General features: G+C 43.8%; 3 protein-coding genes across 3 annotated transcripts in view; 1 reads left to right on the plus strand and 2 right to left on the minus strand.

Annotated features, from left to right (window-relative positions):
- Positions 1–3,210, minus strand: part of DHX8 (DEAH-box helicase 8) — a 50,191-nt gene extending 46,981 nt beyond the window's left edge. Inside the window, exon 1 of the mRNA XM_063132423.1 lies at positions 3,048–3,210. Coding sequence (XP_062988493.1) covers positions 3,048–3,153 — 106 coding nt within the window. The 5' untranslated portion in view covers positions 3,154–3,210. The remainder of the gene's footprint in view (positions 1–3,047) is intronic.
- A 1,888-nt stretch (positions 3,211–5,098) lies between these two features.
- Positions 5,099–12,431, plus strand: MLX (MAX dimerization protein MLX). The gene is made up of 8 exons (XM_063132702.1): positions 5,099–5,178; positions 6,831–6,867; positions 7,620–7,709; positions 8,242–8,348; positions 8,560–8,659; positions 9,638–9,737; positions 10,122–10,323; positions 11,298–12,431. The coding sequence occupies exons 1-8, from the start codon at positions 5,131–5,133 to the stop codon at positions 11,352–11,354; spliced, it is 741 nt and encodes a 246-aa protein (XP_062988772.1). The 5' UTR covers positions 5,099–5,130; the 3' UTR covers positions 11,355–12,431.
- Positions 12,432–13,030: 599 nt separating this feature from the next.
- Positions 13,031–20,234, minus strand: PSMC3IP (PSMC3 interacting protein). The gene is made up of 8 exons (XM_063132715.1): positions 20,154–20,234; positions 17,460–17,575; positions 16,373–16,462; positions 15,760–15,871; positions 15,430–15,575; positions 14,904–14,957; positions 13,539–13,598; positions 13,031–13,367 (listed from the first exon to the last, which is right to left on the minus strand). The coding sequence occupies exons 1-8, from the start codon at positions 20,188–20,190 to the stop codon at positions 13,311–13,313; spliced, it is 672 nt and encodes a 223-aa protein (XP_062988785.1). The 5' UTR covers positions 20,191–20,234; the 3' UTR covers positions 13,031–13,310.
- Between the last annotated feature and the right edge of the window lie 356 nt (positions 20,235–20,590).

Here is a 20,590-nt window from a genome sequence, read left to right on the forward strand (position 1 = left end):
AGTCAGACATCTATTTCCATGGTGTTCAAGTCTTCTACTAAGATGGTTGGGGTGCCTTCAGTTTCTCTGTCATTACTTAATAGTTCCACTTCACACTGAGGCATGTATGTATTTCAAAGACATATATTATTCTCTGACATACTTGCTACTAAGGATAATTACCAGAAAAATATTAATTATAACTCTGAAATTACCATGCATCGGAAAATTTCCCGAAAATTCTCTGCCCCACATCAACATTGCTCACTCCTGTTTTAGGATATATTGTCATATTGGTGAAAGGATTTGAGTGTCTTGATTAATTTTATTGAAGAGGGAAATATTATAACACCTGAACAGGGGATTCAGAAAATTAATTCTTATGGATTATTTAGGGCACGATCTTATACATGTTTAGACAGAAAAAAGTCCTACATCTCCCTGGAAGATTTTAGGACTGTTTTCTGTGTGAAGTTGCATAAGATTGCGCCTTTAATTAACTTTTCAAATTAGCCATGCAGTTGTTGCTCTCATTAGGAATTATGACCAAGCACCAGCTGGCAGAGAGTCCCTTTCTCCATGCTGAAAGGGATCTATCGTGTCTCTTTCAGCAGAGAGAAAAACAAAATGGGTGAAGTGTTGTTTTACACTTTGAATGGCTTTAATTTTTATGAACCGCCCAGAGAGCTCCGGCTATTGGGCGGTATAGAAATGTAATAAATAAATAAATAAATAAATAATAAGTAAGTCAGGCCGATGCTTTCAGCAAGCATAGCTCTGCCCCCAATGCCATCCAGGCTGCAGAGGGCTGAAATGGGGGAAAACTGTCTTCCTACCTAAAACATGTTCCCCAGTAAAAGGGTTGGTAGTCAATAAATATAGATTACTCCCACCTATTAAGTCTAATAGCATCCTGTTTTTTCAGGATAAATGATTTAGGAACATTTGTACCAGAATATATGAGGGGAAATTGACTGCAATGAATTTAGAAAAGAACTTTTAAAATATATTATATCAGTGTTACCTACCTCCTTATAAATTGAAATGTATACATTTGTCACATTATAACTGTAGGAGCTGTAATCAACTACATGCAAATTATATGCACATTTTGAAAATGTGAGAAATTCAAGTTTCTGATGCTTTTTACTATTACATATTGAACAAATTACAGGGCATAAACTTTCACAAGATCTTTTGAGTTTCAGTTAATTTTTTAAAAAACCTGTGAAGCCAAAAATGATGTGTAAATAGTTATTTTCTATTGTTTCACACTGGAAAAGAAGTTTAGTACTCATCTAATTCATTTCACAAAGTGTAAGTTGTGGTGATGGTAAATTATCTTACTTATTATATATGAGCAAACCGGAACAGCTATGACAATAGCTTCGTAAAAAGTATATGCTGTTTATCGTGTTTTGGAAAAAGTTCCATAATGATGTATGTCCCTTTTCTCTGTTTTCAATGAATATATTCTGGTACAAATTCATGCATTAAATATCTTAGAATGGTGAAAATATACAAATGGGGTGTGCATGTCGCACCTATAGTTCTATATTTTGTTTTCATATTGGTATAAAATTTTAAAGAGCAAGCATACATGCCATATCAGTTTGCCATCAATTTAGGGTAGTAGAAAAACTTTCAATTTAAAACATGACACAAAACCACATCACTGGATCTTAGGGGTGCAACAAGGCTTCTGTCTACCAGTCGGTCTTAGAATTGCTGCCAGTTGAGTAAGATGAAGTGACTCTGCGTGAGGCTGCTTCAAACAAACCATGCCTGACTGCAACCAATTCCCACTCAGGGCCGGTGCTACCATAGAGGCCACTCAGGCAGCCCCCTAGAGTGCCTAGCTAAGAGGGGCGCAGCGCAGCACTCACGCGCGTTGGCTGTGAGCCGGGCCCGGCCCGAGGATTCAGCTGGGCCTGTGCGGGCGAGATGGCGCCCTGCGCCCGCCCAGCCGAAGCGAAGCCAGGGATGCTAGGGTGGGGCGGCTCCACTTGCAGACTTCTGGAACGCGCCCGGAAGCCTGAACGTGGAGCCACGCCCCCAGCGTCCCTGGCTTTGGCTGGGCGGGGCACCAACTCGTCAGCATGAGGGCGATGCGAGGCAGGGGGCGGGGCTCAGTTGGCTGGGCCTCCATCACCCACCCACCCAGCGCTGAAGAAGAGGGGGAAGAAGAAACAAGAAGAAGCCAGCAGCAAGCACCAGGAGGTGGAGAAGAAAAAGAAGAAGCAAGTAAGGTAAGACTGAGGTGTGTGTGAGTGAGAGAGAGAATGTATGGGTCCTTGAGTGAATGCATGTGTTCATGCGTGTGTTTCTTTGGAGTGAGTGATGCTGCGTGTGTGTGTGCGCGTGTGTGAGTTGGGGGGGATGATTTGGAGGTGATATTCCTATTAAATAATGCATTTTAGACCCATAGACGTTCCTTTCCAATTTGTTTGCTATAATTGGCATGACGTATTTCTCGCACTTTAAAATAAATTTAGCAGTTCCAAGTTTTGGGCTTCTTATTTTTTCCAGGAAACAGATGTTCTCAAAAATCGAAGTTGGCATTTTTGGGTGTGTGTGTGTGTGTGAATGTAGCTCACCTTGCCTAGGGCGCAAAATAGTCTGGCACCGGCCCTGTTTAAATCCCACTGGACAGGTGCAGATCGCCATTCATTTTGAAAGCAAGCAGCCAGCCAGCCAGCCAGCCGCTCTGTCATCCATCCAGTCTTATGAGACCACAATCAAAGGCACCGTAAAACTCAGCTGGTGTTTTACGGTCTTTACCAGAAGCCGTAGACCAGCCTTCCTTAACCTGGGGCGCTGCAGTCCAACACATCTGGAGCGCCCCAGGTTGAGGAAGGCTGCCGTAGACGAAACGCCCAGGGCGGGAGAAGGCCGGGGAAAGGCTCCCCGCCAGCCCCTCTCCAACGCTGGCGAGACAAGCCGACACGGCGATATCCTTCGGGGGAGGCACAGCATTGGCGGCGCCGCCCGCCCGCCTCCCTTCCTCCCTCCCCCCCCCCCCCCGCGCACAGGCAGGCACACGATAAGATGGAGCCCGAGGGACCTACCCAGGTCTTTGTCATTGATGCCCAGGTGGTTGTCGAGCTCAGTGCAGACCTTCGAGACAAGAGACAGGTATTCGAGCTTGGCGAGCTCCTCCGTGGGGTCCGCCATGGCGCCTCCGCTCAGCCAAGGACCGGCACTTCCGGGAAGCGCTCCAAGAACTGCTCGAGGGGTTGTTTTGTTGTTTATTCCTTCAGTCGTTTCCGACTCTTCGTAGAGGACCGCACTTCCGGTTTTTGTTTTCAACGTCATCACGCGTAGACTTGTCAGTTAGAATGAAGCAAGTTTCCGGTTACAAGAGGGCTGAGTTCGGACGACGCGCTTGTCGGCGGGGAGGAACAAAACAGCCTTTGATTAGCGTGTCGTCCGAACTCAGCCGAGATCTTTTTCTCTCTCTGCTCCGGTTGGAAAAGAGGGTTACCCATAGGAACCAATGGAAAAATCCAAGATTTAAGTGTAGCTTATGACTGGGTAACAGGTCCCCGCGTCCCAACACTGACAAGGAGAGATATTCTTGCTCTTCCTTTGTGGAAAATGTGATTTCTTTGAATTTTTTTTTCATATAAAATTGTTTACCCATCTCCATACAAATTAATAGAGGCAAGACTTCCGCATGCAATTTAGAGTTAGATTTGGCTGGAAAGGGGTAATTTAAGTCGATATTTATTTATTTATTACATTTTTATACCGCCCAATAGCCGAAGCTCTCTGGGCAGTTCACAAAAATTAAAACAATAATAAAACAACCAACAGTTTAAAAACACAAATACAAAATTCAGTATAAAAAGCACAACCAGGATAAAACCACGCAGCAAAAATTGGTATAAGATTAAAATACAGAGTTAGAACAGTAAAATTTAAATTTAAGTTAAAATTAAGTGTTAAAATACTGAGAGAATAAAAAGGTCTTCAGCTGGCTTCGAAAGGAGTACAGTGTAGGCGCCAGGTGGACCTCTCTGGGGAGCTCATTCCACAACCGGGGTGCTACATCGGAAAAAGCCCTCCCCCTGGTAGCCACCTGCCTCACTTCCTTTGGCAGGGGCTTCCTTCAAATATAGCTTTGCTGCAGCCTGAGGGGTATTTTCTATGAGGAGTTTTGCCTGGAATTTCAAACCGGTATCAGCCCCAGCATTGACCTACAATATTTACAATACCCTGCTGGATTGTTCTATATTTCAGCCCAACCCCACCTTGCAGCCTACAACGTGGGTATAGCAATACTCGACAACACTGCAGATTTTCCAGCCTCAGGCTAACTGCCAACCTATAGTAGGGGTATAATACCATGGGACTACACTGCAGGGTTCTTGTAAACCACTTTCTCAGCCTGACCCTCAACCTGCAATTTTACCTAGGGAGGTTGTGGGCTCTCCCACACTAGAGGCCTTCAAGAGGCAACTGGACAACCATCTGTCAGGGATGCTTTAGGGTGGATTCCTGCATTGAGCAGGGGGTTGGACTCGATGGCCTTGTAGGCCCCTTCCAACTCTGCTGTTCTATGATTTTTCTATGAATATTCCTAATGAATAACCCCGCAGCGATGTCGTAGGCCACTCTCCGGGGCGCAACCTGCAATGTGCGCATAATGGAATTCATTTGCCATGGAATTTGCAAATGCAAAGCGCCTTTTTAAAAGTTGAAAAGCTATTTTAAAAAATTCCGGACAAAATAAGAGCGTGAACCGTCTCTTTGCTGATGCCATCATTTGTGGGATGGACGTGTGATTGGAACCCGTGTCCTACCCCTGGGAATTAATGATGTAGCAAGCCCAGAAAAAGGCCCTATGGCCTCCACCTATAAACGGTTCCTGTGAAGGACAGTTCTCACTTCCGCCCCAGATGCATTTGAAAATGGCTTTTTTACTTGCAGTCCGAGAGCGGCATATTTAGACAATGGGATTTAGACAACTTTTGTTCACGGGAAAGCAGAAGAGAATTCAGGGCTAGCCTGAGTCGGGGGGGGGGGGGAAGAAACTACATTTCCTAGCATCCCTTGCAAACAAAATCGACTCTTCCGGGAATTACCCTCCTCCGGCCCTGATTGGTTGATACTAGGATGACACGTGATACTGTTCAGAGGAGAGGGAAGATGGCGGAACCGCCAAACGTCTCTCCGGAAAACGCCTGGGGAGGAAAAGTGAGTGAAACCGGGAGAACAAAGGCAAGCCGCGGGGTGGAACCAAGGGGCAAAGTATTGGGCAGGTCTGGGAAACAGCTCCAGTATCCAGTTGGGCCCAGAACACTTGAAGTCGTTCAGAAAGCGCCTCTGAGCTTATGCAGAATGCCTTTCTCCCCCACCAGGGTCGCTTTCCCACAGTAGCCGCCTTTGAGGTAGGCCTGAGCCCCGGCGTCTCCCGGCTGGTCGAATAAGCCAGTCAATAGGGAGAGGTCGCAGGGTATTAAACCTTCTCTGGGGCAGCTTGTTAGGAAACCAGTTAAATGTGGATTTAGTTTTGTAAGTGGCTTAACTGGAATTGTCGCCCGAATTGTCTTAAAAGCTGCTTAAGAGGCGATTCTGCTGCTGCTCCTCCAATTGACGCCCTTCCTCTCTACCATAGTGGTGGAATAAGGTGCCTCTGCTGAAAATCTGCTTGCAGTTGAGCTGTTAAATGTGCAGGAAGTCAGCCAGAAAACGTTAGTTTCCCTTGTTGGTCTCCTACCTCGTTGCTAATTGACCCAGAATGTGAGAAGAGTAGAGATGGGCACACAGCAGCAATCCATTCTCCTCTCCCTAAGATCGCATACAGCTGTATTATGATGAATGTGGTCCTGTGAGGTTTTAAAAGAACTAATTGGTTTTTGCACGGCTAAAATCCAATTACAACTTTTGTTTTGCATCTGATTCTGTTAAATATTAAGTTTTAGCACTGGCACTAACTGCTGGATAGAAGAGAAGTGACAAAGTTTGTAAACTAAACTGGGAAAGGGGGAAGAAGTCAGACTAATCAGATGAAAGGGGGGAGGCAGTAGAGCTTGTCCTCAAGATGTGCCTTGGTGACCTTTTGGGGCCTGCAGCAACATTTCTCACTTTTCCCTGGGCGTCTCTCCCTGAATTGGCATTTCTCTTCACACCTCCTCTCCCTGGAGTTTCCTCTTCCCCCTCCTCCTCCTCATTCAGGGTTTCTTTTCTTCCTCCTCCCTACCCCACTGCTTCTGCTCCCTGGTACCTCTCTTCTCACCCCAGTTATTCCCTCCCACTGCTATTTCTGCCTCCTGCTGCACTCACCTCAGCAGTGAGGAAGCAGGCAGTTGGCAGAGTGGGAGACTTATCCTGGTCTTATCCCAGTATATTCCTGAAGCCATTATGTTCTGGAGGCAGGGAGGGCTGTACTTTCAGTGTTGTGACATTCCATTGCTTCCTGCATTGATTCTTTACTGGAGTAAACTGTATGAGGACTGGTGAACCCTTTAAGGAGCTTGCATTGCCGCTTAGATTTTTCCAGAGTTTTTTTTCCCCCAAAGGGTGAATCTAGGGGGTGTTAGTTCACTATGCTGCAAAAGTCATGTTTATCACAGTTTGGACTTCAGAAAAAGTTGTCTAGCCAGTAACTTATGACAAAAACTGCTCTATTGTTTTAATGGGGAGCAATAACTTTTTCAGTTTTATTCCATATGAGATCACAGCATATTTGTTGAACCTCCGTGCACTCAGCATGGAGGTGTGCAGTCCAGTTCTATAGATGCTTGGGAAAGCCTGTTCAGAATGAACAGTTCAAGTGAGTCATTAGCATGTATCTAAAGACAAAGTTGTCTTATTTTTACCTCTCTCTTTGTGATTCAACAAACCAGGTTGATTCAACTTTTAGTGACAACGGGCTGGATCCTGGTAAGCATGTAGTAGCCTTCCTCCCTCATTTACTTATATTTATTTACAATATTTATATATCGCTCCATATCCACCTACTAAATATTCCTGGCTGCTTCTCCTGTCTTTTCCTGGTCCATGTGTTTTAGCTGGTGCTATTTCTTCCATGGTGGATTCATGCTATGGGTCCACAAATGTTGGCTGGCCTCAGTAGTAAGCCATAATTTGTTATTGTGACCAACTCTTCTCCCCTCAGAGTTATTTGGCAAGCATAGGAGTCAAAAGGTACAAGGTCTTATCTAACTTCAGATTGTGCTTTACAGGCATTCAAAATAAATTCGAAGCATTGTATGAATTAGCATGACCTCTCCCACTCACTCTAGATGTGGGAGAGGGGCAGTGACTCATCTCTGTCTTTCAGCTGCCAGCATGAAGCCACATTGCAGGGGGAGCAGGAAAGGATGGTGGATATGGTGACCTGATTTGTGGAACCTTTGTTCTATTCAATGCTGTGCATAGAGTGTTTAACATGTATACAAAATAGATCACTCCCTTGCATTAATGTAGACCAGCTCCTTTATCTACATTTATAATTAGTAATACCTTAGAATCCTTGCTTCACATATAAGCATGTTGTGAACGGGTGGGGTAATCCCCATTTTACCCTTTAATCACTCCAAATACAAAAGGTTGGTTAAAGCATATTAAGGGGTAATTAAATTATTTTGAGTATGCACCTTCAAGTCAGATATACTTTGGTGTTTATCTTCCAGCACTCTTCGTGGAAAGCAGGAGAAAGGGGAGCATTGTATCAAGAGCTAACAGCATTGGCTCCACCAGTGCATCTTCAGTACCAAATACAGGTATAGCTCATTAGCTTCCTTCTCTGTGAAACTGTCACATTTCTCCCAATTGTGCAGTGAACAGAGCCTGTCTGTAGCCTTGCATTATTTCTAGGTGGTTATATTTCTAGGTGGTTATAGGGGGCACTACCCTTTCGGACATCACACTCAACACCTGCAGCTGGTTGATAGTCACTTTTGGAAGCCACACTTCTGTTATTACATGGCAGAGGTGAACTTTTCAGCCAGTCCCTGAATGTGCAAGGTGCCAGTCGTGGTAGCTCTGGGAACAGTCCATCCCTTCTTCCCAGAAGCCCATGAAGTGCAATGATGGAGACAGGGAGGCCCATAAAAGAAATTTGTTCCTTTTTAGCTTGGAAAAGGTTCACTGGTGCTGTCAGACATAAAATGGTGGTCCTTAAATGTGCCGTGTATTCTTTCATTAACTTGAGTCTAATGAAACCTTGTGGTTAGGAAGCTACCATAAAGCTTTCTAGGCCCTTTTCTGCTACCTTGCCCTGTTAACTGACAAGGTCTGTTTTTCTTCCCACAGATGATGAAGACTCTGACTACCAGCAGGAAACCTACAAAGAAACCTACAAGGACCGCCGCCGCCGTGCCCACACACAGGCTGAACAGAAACGGAGGGATGCCATTAAGGTGAGAACTTAGGATGAGCTACAGATCTATGCTTGCCACCCCTTCTGTCCCACTTCCCTTTATATGGCATGTTTGCACTGCTCCCACATTGGAAGAACAGAGAAAGGGACACTGACATGTTGGCTCAGGTTTTGTTGTTTATGTTTGAACTTTTTGTCATGAGGGACAGCCTTGCTTTATGAGTTTTAATGCTGCTTTGCCTCTCCTACAGAAAGGCTATGACGACTTGCAAGCAATTGTACCCACGTGCCAGCAGCAGGATTTCTCAATCGGCTCTCAGAAGCTAAGCAAAGCGATTGTGCTGCAGAAGAGTGAGTTGGGGGCTTTTGATCTGTCACCTTTATCTCCATGTTCCATTAACTATTATATTTGTTGCTAGACTACCAGTACTTCTGAAACTTGTTTCATTTCCTGCTGTACATCCTCTTTCAGATTAAACTCTCTGGATAGGTGTATCTTACTATTGTTAGTCCCTGGAGGGAGCCTAGCTCACTTCCCTTCCTCCTTGAGCAGTGATGCAGAATCTCTTTCGGCCAAAGGGCTGAATTTGATTTCAGAGAAACTGGGATAGGTGGCATTCGAGTGGTGGGTAGAGCAAAAGGGGAGGGGCCAGAAGACAAAAAACAATACAAGCATATTTTAGCTTAAACCTTGTACTGCCAGTAACTAAAGAAAGGCATTTCAACCTTTGGGAACAGGAAAAAAATTGCACAAAAGCCAGGAAACCATCAGTCAGTAGCTGGGGAAAGGGACATGAGACCTGGGGAACCCCAGAAGGCTGGATTTGGCCACAGGGCCTGAGGTTCTGTACCTGTCCTAGAGGTAGAGACAGACAGTGGGGTTGTTCAGATGATCTGCAGGGGAATCAACACAGTATCAATTGTTTCTTCCACCTGTACTGGTCATGCAACCGGGATTACCCTAATTACCAGCACCCTGTCATGAGTTGCCATGTCATCTGAACCCAGCGCATGGTGTGGCCGTGGTGACTTCGCCCACCCTACAACCCCTGGTTGTAGAAAATCTCAACGGTTGCACTGCACACTGGGTTCAAATGACACGGCAATCCACAATGTGGCACCGGTAATTAGGGTAATCCCATGTGTGCAGCTGGTACGTACAGGGGAAACAACCAATGCTGCATTGTTTCCCCTGCTGATCACCCAAACCTGGTCTATAACTTCAGGGGCAGCTTGGCTGAGCAACATACCAGAATAGCTGGTGGATGCTAAATCTTGAGAACACTGTCTGCAATTGTTTGCTAAACTGTAGCCATTTTTTCTCCCCAGCCATTGATTATATTCAATTCTTGCACAAGGAAAAGAAGAAGCAGGAGGAAGAGGTCTCCACGCTCCGGAAAGATGTGATGGCCTTGAAAATCATGAAAATGTAAGACTGTGTGTATGCACAGATGCCATGCTTCAAGAGAAGCCATCCCCAAAATATTCATAGGGGTGGGAAACTCACTTCTTTTACCTGAACAGCAAATCAGGTTCATGTTTTTGAGAGGTTTAAGCTCTTTCTCTGCAACAAGATTCCTATTCTGTTTTAAACTTACTGTTTTTATATTATGTTTTACGATGTTATTTTATTTTATGGTTTTAAGGGTTTTTTTGTGAATTGACTAAAGAGCTACAGTTAATAAGCAGTCTAGAAATGTAATGTAATTACACAATGCAAGTTAGTATAAACCCTCCCAGCCTGTCTTTCCAGACCCAACGGTTATGCCATATGTTTTCACCTAACTTCACCAGCCACATTTATACATTTCAGAAATTATGAACAGATTGTCAAAGCTCACCAGGACAATCCTAATGAAGGGAAGAACCAAGTCTCTGACCAGGTGAAGTTCAACGTTTTTCAGGGTATCATGGACTCTTTGTTCCAGTCCTTCAATGCCTCCATCTCTGTGACAAGCTTTCAGGAACTCTCTGCATGCGTCTTCAGCTGGATAGAGGAGCACTGCAAGCCACAGGTAATTCCACAACTTGAGAGCATGTGGCTCGCAGCTTCATGTAGCAAAGATGCACTTGATTAGCTCAGGGTAGCCTGCATGGGTTCAGGGCTGTTCGCTTTCGGAGAGAAACAGGTGCTGACTATATAGAACAAGAGGCGTGCCTGATGCCAATTTTGTACTTTTTTTTGGTGCCAGGTTAAATGCCCAGGCAATTTAATCCATGCTGAAGGATGCTGTGTTCAGAAAATCTAAATCTAGCAATTTAGATTAAGCAAGGGTACCTGCATAAAATTACAATTTAATTTAAATTAAGACTTGAGTGCTTAGATTGTGTAACTCTTTAGTACGGAGTGGAGGTGCATCACTCTTGAGGTCCTATCTATGTTTGCTCAACTTCTCCAAGCATTTCATGTAGTCAGTTACTTTAAATCCTTTCAGATTCTCAGGATGCTGCCAAACCAGGGTATTTAATAATAATAATAATTTTATTTATTTCTTACCTGCCTCTCCCTTTGGATCGAGGCAGGGAACAACATTAGAACAGGAATCAACACATCTTAAAAATTCTTGATTTTACATTGATCTGGATAGGCCTGCCGGAAAAGGCTAGTCTTTAAAGCTGCCTTAAAATCACACAGAGAGTTAATTTTACGAATCTCCTCCGGCAGGCCATTCCACAATCTGGGAGCGACAGAAGAAAAGGTACTCTGGGAAACTGATGTCAGCCTAGTTTGAGCTGACTGAAGTAAGTTCACCCCAGAGGACCTGAGTGTGCGGGGTGGACTGTATGGGAGAAGGTGAATCCCACAGGTAACCTGGCCCAAACCAAAGATAGGGGCATGTTCCCTTTGAAGAGGTTAACAAATTGCCATGTTAAGTAATCTGAAACCAAAAGGTTGTTGCTTAATCCCAGTAGAACCATTTATCCCTGACTTCCGACCTCTTAACCTGAGCCAGTCTGCCATCAGCTTATTTGGTCTCTCTTTTCACAGACCCTACGGGACATTGTCATTGGTGTCCTGCAACAGCTGAAGAGCCAGCTATACTAACCCCACAAGGGAAGACTGGAGGGGCATATTACAGTTTGGAGCTGTGTGGCCAAGAGGCTGTTTCTGCCAGTAATTTCTCTTCGAGCTGTTTTGGGTGGGTTACTGATTGTGTTTACCTCTGAAATCTCTACTCAGCCTGTGTTTACCTCTGAAATCTCTACTCAGCCGGCACGACTAACATCCTTAAGTGAGCAGGAAAGAAATTAGTTGTCTATTCATGAGGATCAACTGCTACCATCAACCCCTTTTCAAGCCTTGGTCCCCTGCTGTATTCTGCATGTTGACCTAACTTGTCTGATAGAAACACATTTACAACACAATAGTCATGGGCTTTCCAGTGAAGCTGGTTCCTTTTCTAAGGGCACAGAAACACTAGGATTTGAGCTCCCTCCAGCCTTTCTTCGGTAGCTAAGCCTTTTAAATCCTTAGTACAAGACATAAACATTGCACATGAGGCTTGTTTTAATTTTAAGTAGCATTGGCTAGGCATGAGGAGTTTAAAGCAGAGCAATGTCTAATTTGTGATTCATGTAGAGACACCAATTTACACACCATGATTGCTCTGCCTAGCATTTAGTTTGGGCTAAGTGCAGTGATCTAAACATATTATGCAATAAATTGGCTTGCTTTGCATAATGTATTCTGCAAACCTAGCAGAAGGGCAATAAGCCAGTCAAGCCCCTTCCTCAAAGTCCTGTGAAGCCCACTTGGAGCTTTTCTAAATGCTTCATCTGCTCACAAGCACAGTTTGCCTTCAGTACCAGATTAAGAGAGTCTGGCTAGGTTTATACATTTTATTAAAGACTATGGGGGTGGCAGAGGGAGGTCTTTTCAACCCCATAGAGCCCCACAGTTTCTAAATAATGCAGCGAAGTAAGCCTAAGCCAACCTCCTCCACTTTGTTATTTAGCTACAGAGGAGGTAGGTCTCCTGTCCTTTAATAGGCACTGCTTCCTGGATCTGCTGCTGGTTGGTGGAGAAGGACTCTTCGCTTAAACAGACCACACTCGTGAAAATTAAAACATATTTTTTTTATTATAAGCAATTCTAATAAATTTTGCTAAGTGTTTGAATTAATTTGGTGCTTTTGCTTGGTTTGTTTGGAGGGAACTGGGCTGGAGCTATAGTGTTAAGTCTCTGGGCCTGAATACTTCTGAGTAACTAGCACAGAAGTTATTCCAGCAGTTCCTTCCTTCTCACTGATCTTGTAATCCAGCTTGCTTAAGTCATGTCATCTTAGACTTTTAAAAAACAGTAAACTCCTTCTCCAGGGTTTAAATCTGAAAGTCACTTCACTGAAGTATCTCTGCTTGCCCCCTTCCATTCTAAGACCAGACAAAGTTAAATTCTCTTTCTCCCCACCCCCATGATCCACATGAACAGTCTGGGGAAAACGAAACTTCAGAGGGGCAAATGAGGCATAATGGCTTGGTAACAATTTATATTACACTTCTCCAGACCTTAAGGAGGTCTCTCCCCATCCCAAAATCATTTGACCCAGTATTACTATCTTTAGAAGTAGTCTAACCTCAAAGCTGCTGTTATTCCTGCATTACTTAGGTATTCAGAAAAAGCATTATAGCAGACCACAAAGGGGTGGGTTGGTTTAATGTGCACAAGCCTTCTGTACAATATACCGACCTGTTACTCAAAGAGAAAATGATAAAGCCATCAAAGTAATTCAAGTATTTATTGTGTGCTCTCCACCCCAATTTTCTGAAGTGCTTATTGGTAATCCTGTGTAGGGAGGCTAACAGCTTTTAAAACAAAATCACAATCAGCCTGACAGGACTAGGGAGGAGTGCTGGAAAAAGAAATAATAGTGCAGTAAGGAAGGTCAGCTTATCCCCATTGAATGCAAAGACCTTTCAAAAATATACAGCAATGTAGAATATGAAGGATTGAAACTTGAGTGTTAAGTAGGTGATTGTTTCATAAAACGGGTGAGTCCTTGGTTCAGACGGTGGGCAAAGTAACATTGAAATCTTCATCTGTCTCAATGCCAACTTCCTCCTGCATAAAGGATAACACATACCCCTTAAGATGCCAGGCAGGAAAATGGGAGCATCTTACACCCCACCTTTGAGCAGTGGCTGAACTGATGCACTAAGAGAGCTGCCCAAGAAAGCCTGTTTAATCCACCCTGTGTGGTCATGTCACTCAATGTGGGTTTGTAGTACTCACAAAGAACTGCTTCTTGCTTTTTGGGTAGCCTTCCAGGATTGCATCAAGTAACTCCGTTGCCTGTTGAGACAGGGTCGAAACACATATTTATAGCTGCCTGCCCCATCAGTCAAGACAGAACACCATAGTAGTCTAAGAGTATTTGTAGACAAACAGAAAATTGCCCTGTTAGTGTGTGGGGGGTGGGAGGGGAGGGGAGTGTGTGTGTGTGTGTGAAATTACCTACCACAAAAGATGAACTAGCCTAACTCTACCAAAAGGTTGGGTTGAGATTTTTTGTAATATATTGTGGCTGGGAGAAATAGCGACAGCAAGCTTTTCCCCATTTCTCAATTTCTTGCAGAGTGGTCTGCTCATAAGTAATAATGCAGAACACAATGAAATATAAAGGTGCAGTCTACACTTCAACTCAAATTCTCCAACTCTTAATATTTAATTTAGACATCTCTAAACCTCTACTTGGCTTGAGACTTAAGATTCTTGGAAGTTATCTTTTTAGAAACAATGAAGCAGTTTTGTGCACAGACAGTAGTGACTAACCTAGAATTAAGGTTCAACTGAAAATATGCAGGGGAGGGAGTATCAAACGGGGGCTATATCAGGCACAATGCTTGTAGCGAACCTCAAAATAGTTAATAAGAAAGTGAACCACAGCTCCGGCTATTGGGCGGTATAGAAAAGTAATAAATAAACCAACCAGGAGTGAGAGACTCAGTAGGCAAATACTCAGATGTATGGGCAAAATCCCCAGAAAGAAAAATGTGCCAAAATCCCCCATGACCCCAGCACAGGTTAGCAAGTGTTCAATAGAGCAATATCCCAGACACATTTAATATAATGAGCTAGAGTTTAAAGGTGACTAAAACTTTAAGAGGAGGGATTGTGAGGATTCAGTTTCTGAACTGAGAGACATCTCTAATAACTTATGGGGGTTTGGTATTTGGAAAGATGGTGTGGCCTGTATTTCAAGAAACTTCTGGTAGCAAGGGACATAATGTCATACACAAGCTGTTGTCAACCCTGTAGAGATGAATTCCTTAAGTCTCATAGTAACAACGAAATCCAGAATCTTATGCTTAAAATCTTTCTACTTTGCAACCAGATTAAGCTGTGAATACAAAGTTTGAATTTGAACATTGGAAGCTATTGGTAGAGCCTTAGATTATTATTTGTCAAACTTATGCAGTACTTAGCAAAACAACAGGCACGGCATATAATCAAATTGTGTTTACTGTGTGTTCTACTCATTACATTATTAGTATGTTTATTCACGTCTGAATGAAACAAGTGGTATCACTAAAGATCACCCCTTCTACGCACACCATTCATTCTTTCCAGTCTTCTATAGTTAAGAAGCTGCCTTACCATTCTCTTCCGGCGGCGCCATTCCCTGCAATATAGCTTCTTCTCACTGTACACCTGCAACCAGAAAAAGCAAGCAGTTCTTACACTTTCAGACCCTAGCAGAATGATTAGCAATGCAGCCAGTTATGATGTGACCAAAACGACAGCAATATGTCGGACTGAGTGAAGAGCCTCAGAAGTGAAAATCAGTCATGCTTTTATAAAAGGGCCTGTTCTCTAAATGAATACGGCATCTTCCACCAACTCCAAAACACGTTTATCTTCACTTTGATAAAATAAATAAATGAATTCCAATTAGAGTAAGGCAGACTTTAAATGATCTTGGCACAGGCTGGCTGTAATGGTGAAAATGACAGTATGCGTGTTTTGGAGTCTCAGGATGGAAGAGGCTTGAGGTTAACTTTAGAACATCCAGGGTCTCTGAGGCCCCAACACACAGCTGGCAGAGAATGGCAGGACACCCACATGGGACCAATTATACCTTGCCATTCTCTGCCATTGGACCCTTCCTTGGCAGCTCCGTTACCTTTTCTTTCTCTTCAGGGGTCACATGATTGGCAGCAGATTTAATTCGCTCCAGTTTCTCTGTATAATTGGCACAATCTTTTTTTAACTCTTCAATCTCCTTAACCATTTCTGGTGTTGTCATAGAGCCCTTCAATTCTTTCAGTTCTGGAATGGAATTGCTAGTTACAACAGCTGAGATGACACCCGTCAGTGGGAAGGAGCACAGGGATTCTGTGTACTACAGCTCAAACATTCCACAAAGCTCCATACCATTCAAGTGCTCAATCACACATGCACTCATTCTGCACAAGACTAGCTCAGCAGACTGAAATGACCTGCCTAAACACACCTGACTCCATCTGACGACAGTTCTGTTGGAGAGTCTGCACTTTGCAGGACAGTTCCGAAATCTCATTGTCCAAGCCTTTAAGTTCTGAGTCACTCACATTACCAAACCGATCCTGGATGACCAAAGGCATGAAAAACAATGCAGAAACTAGGTTAAATACTGCTACTGCATCTCCAACTCTACTTCCCTGGGCAGCAACAAGTTTTTCTGGTGGTGTGGAAGTCGACAGCGAAACCCTTCACTCTCAAACTGTCCTGCCACGCACACCTCCTCCAATACAATTAAAGTTAACTTAAAAATAAAGTTCTATTGGGAATCAGTTTGTCCATTTATGAAAGCAGCTTTTTTATGAAATCTGCTTTCGGTCATAAAAAAAATGGGTGGAGCAGTACAAAATTATTTGCTTTGTATTAAGAAGCTTTTAATTATATTGTTAAACTACAAGTGTGTAGCAGTTCATTGTTTTCCCTACTAATGTTACTTCATTCCTGTCACAGAATTTGGGGTTGCAACATATTTGTGTTAAAAAAAACATTTTTAAGAACAGTTGGTTCACATCTGTAACTGAAATAAACATTTTATTCCCATAGAAATCGAAATATATCTCCCTCACCTGGTCTGGAAAATAAATTTTTTGCTTCCCATACACCTTCTCTTTGATCTTCCCTTGTTGAGCCAACTGTTCCAGTGCCTTCACTACAGCCTACAACAAAGACAAGGAGCAGGTTGAGACAAATTAGTTTTCCTGAGATCTCCATGATGTCAAGAACAACCCTGAAATTCAAAACTTTGGGACTCCCAAGATGCTTGTGCATTAAGGGAGACTTATTATCATGAACTCATAAGTCTATCTCAACACAGCCCTCCTATTTATTAGGAGCCTAGGAAAATGAGCTAGCTGTGAGAGTCGTATAGCAGTGGTGGGCAGACTTCAGGATTACAAGACCTACTTTGGTGGGTTGTTGTTTTTACTAGCGCTTCACCAGCTGGAGCCTTGTACAAAACATACATAGTATTAAAAGAAATCTTAGCCCAGGAATTGGTTTTGAGTTCCCAAACTGAACACAAATCACAGTCCTTCCACATAAAAATCCATCTTGGTTGCTGCAAGCTTTCTTAGTTTCAGCAGTATAATTTACTATAGATGGGGAGTCATTTTGTTGCGATTATTAAATAGAGAGTTAGAAATCCTTGATGATCTATTGGAAATCACCCAGAAATCTAGCAGTAGATCCAGAACTACCTTCTGCATATTCCTGTAGAGTAAAGCATTTGAGGGAGCAACATGTGAGGTTTGCTATAGCCTGTCTGCTATGGTGCAACATCACTGCATCACATAGTATAATCAGAAATTGCTGATATAAGCAGAGTGGGCTGACTTGACATCACAATTTGCATAGAGGAATAGGTACATATGCCAAGCAATCAGTTATCTCAGGGATGTGTCACACCACTGAGTGTCCAGCATTGTGAAGAACACACAATATTTGCTGGGTTTCTTTTTAAATCAGAACTGTGTCCAACTAAGAAGTCCAACATAATTTGGGGGCATTTGAAAGGTATATAAGTACATATCTGAGGTTTGGAAGGTGTGATGCATGACAATTTTGACTCTTAAAAGTCTTGTAGGTGTCATTGTGCCCTTTGTTAATGTGGGATAATACAGCTCCCACACCTTCACCTCCGAGGTCTTCTCTCACCGTCTTGCCCAGGCCGTGCTCTCGTTGTAAGTTGCCAAACGCATCCTGAGCACTGTGAGGCCGATTCTGCTCCTGAAGATAACGCAGCAGGATGGCGGCCGCACCTTCTCCAGCTCCTCCAAGACAGAAAGAGGGGATATACTGTATTTCTTCGATTCTAAGACGCCATCGATTGTAAGATGCACACTAATTTCAGCACCACCAACAGAAAAAAAGCTTTGATTCTAAGAAATAAAAGCACCTGCGATTCTAAGACGCACCCCGTTTTTAGAGATGTTTATATGGGGGGGAAAGTGCGTCTTAGAATCAAAGAAATAGGGTATTATGAAAATGAAAATAAGATCTTTTCTTTCGGAAGCAGGCTAAAAAAAAATTGTGCCAGCAGGCCTTTGGAGAATAATCTGGCCCTCCATCTATGTTAATGTCTTATAATTTTGTTGTGTATTTTAAATGTTTATGGTTTTGTCGTCGTCCCCCATGTATGTTTTAAACTTTGTGAGGCCGCCTTGAGGCCCAGCATTGGGCAAAAGGCGGGATACAAATAAATATAAAAATAACAATATGGCATGAAAGGCGATCCCACTAAAAGGGCAGGAATCAAGAGACTTCTGCTATTAATTATAGCAAACTTGAAGGGAAAATTGTGAAAGGACTCATTAAAGTAGGGTGACCCTATGAAAAGGAGGACAGGACTCCTGTATCTTTAACAGTTGCATAGAAAAGGGAATTTCAGCAGGTGTCATTTGTATATATGGAGAACCTGGTGAAATGCTCTCTTCCTCACAACAGTTAAAGCTGCAGGTGCCCTGCCTTCTTTTAAATCTGGTCACTCTAGTATAGCTCCTGCAGCTTTAACTGTTGTGATGAAGAAGGAATTTCACCAGGTTCTCCATATATACATAGAATCATAGAATAGCAGAGTTGGAAGGGGCCTACAAGGCCATCGAGTCCAACCCCCTGCTCCATGCAGGAATCCACCCTAAAGCATCCCTGACAGATGGTTGTCCAGCTACCTCTTGAAGGCCTCTAGTGTGGGAGAGCCCACAACCTCCCTAGGTCACTGGTTCCATTGTTGTACTGCTCTAATAGGAAGTTTTTCTTGATGTCGAGCTGGAATCTGGCTTCCTTTAACTTGAGCCGGTTATTCTGCGTCCTGCACTCTGGGAGGATCGAGAAGAGATCCTGGCCCTCCTCTGTGTGACAACCTTTTAAGTATTTGAAGAGTGCTATCATGTCTCCCCTCAATCTTCTCTTCTGCAGGCTAAACATACCCAGTTCTTTCAGCCTCTCTTCATAGGCTTCAATCTCTTCATAGGCTTCAATCTCTTCATTGGCTTCCAAATCACTTCAGAATCCAATATAAACTTCTCCTGTTAACCTTCAAAGCTTTTCACGGTCTAGCTCCTTCCTATCTCTCCTCTCTCATCTCACACTATTGCCCCGCTCGTGCTCTTCGCTCCTCTGATGCCATGTTTCTCGCCTGCCCAAGGGCCTCTACTTCCCTTGCTCGGCTTCGTCCATTTTCGTCTGCTGCCCCTTACGCCTGGAACGCTCTTCCAGAACATTTGAGAACTACAAGTTCAATCGCAGCTTTTAAAGCTCAACTAAAAACTTTTCTTTTTCCTAAAGCTTTTAACACTTGATGTTGTGCAGACTTCTACTGTTACTTTCTACTGTTAGTTTTACCCTACCCTGTGCCTCCTTACCCTACCCTGTACCTGTTTGCATTCTCTTCCCCTCCTTATTGTTTTACTATGATTTTATTAGATTGTAAGCCTATGCGGCAGGGTCTTGCTATTTACTGTTTTACTCTGTACAGCACCATGTACATTGATGGTGCTATATAAATAATAATAATAATAATAATAATAATAATAATAATAATAATAATAGGGCTTTGTTTCCAGACCCCTGATCATCCTGGTTGATACCTGCTGAAATCCCCTTTTCTATGCAACTGTTAAAGATACAGGAGCCCTGTCCTCCTTTTCATATGGTCACTCTACTACTGCTCTCCCAGTATTTGCTCTGTCAACTAGGGTGACCCTATGGAAAGGGGGACAGGGCTCCTGTATCTTTAACAGTTGCATAGAAAAGGGGATTTCAGCAGGAGTCATTTATATGCATGCAGCACCTGGTGAAATTCCCTCTTCATTACAACAGTTAAAGCTGCAGGAGCTATACTAGAGTGACCAGATTTAAAAGAGGGCAGCTTTAACTGTTGTGATGAAGAGGGGATTTCACCAGGTGCTGCATGCATACAAATGACACCTGCTGAAATTCCCTTTTCTATGCAACTGTTAAAGACACAGGAGCCCTGTCCTCCTTTGCAAAGGGCCACCCTAATTAAAGGGATTGTCAGAATACGGCAGAAGACACACACCGGGCTACACGACGACAAAACAGCAAGGGCCACTGGGCGCTTGCAGGGGCCAAGAGCAGCGCAACGACACGTCCTCCCGCCCGCGCCTTTGCACCGGAAAACACAGCCTCCTGCCAAACAACAGGCTGGGATTCCTCCCGGAGGAAACGCGAAGTTTCAATCTGCTTCTATCACAACGTGGTTTTCTATTCCGGCAAGGCAGATCCGCGCGAGGAGACGTCGCCTAGCAACGCGGAAGGCCGCGGCAAGGAAAGCCGGCCCAGGGCCCGGCGGCGGCTCCAGCTCTCCCCCGCGGCTCCTCGGCGCCTTACCCGCGGGCGCCTCCCGAGCTTTCCCTCCTCCGCTCATCCTGACTTCGGCGGCGGAGACTCCTGCAGGATAAACCCGGAAGCGGAAGCTTGTGGCTAAGAAAAAGAAACGGGGGGGGGGGCGAGGGGAGAGAAAAGGAAAGAAAAGAAAGCGCTGTAGAACATAGACCTACACACAGTAGATTGACAAGTATTGTCCGGCTTCCGGGTTGAAATTTTACAAAGTGTCCTTTGTATAGGGAACCTGGTGAAATTCTCTCTACATCACCACAGTTAAAGTGCAGGAGCTGTACTAGAGTGACCATTTTCAAAAGAGGGCAGGGCTCCTGTATCTTTAACTGTTGTGATGAAGAGGGAATTTCACCAGGAGCTGCATGCATACAAATGACACCTGCTGAAATTTCCTTTTCAATACAACTGTTAAAGATACGGGAGCCCTG

Source organism: Elgaria multicarinata, chromosome 1, assembly GCF_023053635.1.
Source record: "Elgaria multicarinata webbii isolate HBS135686 ecotype San Diego chromosome 1, rElgMul1.1.pri, whole genome shotgun sequence".
NCBI lineage: Eukaryota > Metazoa > Chordata > Lepidosauria > Squamata > Anguidae > Elgaria > Elgaria multicarinata.

Bases quoted from the DNA above. Each gene is read 5' to 3' on its own strand.
- PSMC3IP (XM_063132715.1), bottom strand. From the start codon at position 20,190: ATGAGCGGAGGAGGGAAAGCTCGGGAGGCGCCCGCGG. The intron at 17,576-20,153 runs GTAAGGCGCCGA...TCTGTCTTGGAG, and splicing joins AGCTCGGGAGGCGCCCGCGG to GAGCTGGAGAAGGTGCGGCC. The intron at 15,872-16,372 runs GTGAGGGAGATA...TTGGTCATCCAG, and splicing joins AAATTTATTTTCCAGACCAG to GATCGGTTTGGTAATGTGAG.
- MLX (XM_063132702.1), top strand. From the start codon at position 5,131: ATGGCGGAACCGCCAAACGTCTCTCCGGAAAACGCCTGGGGAGGAAAA. The intron at 6,868-7,619 runs GTAAGCATGTAG...TTTATCTTCCAG, and splicing joins TGACAACGGGCTGGATCCTG to CACTCTTCGTGGAAAGCAGG. The intron at 9,738-10,121 runs GTAAGACTGTGT...TATACATTTCAG, and splicing joins GCCTTGAAAATCATGAAAAT to AAATTATGAACAGATTGTCA.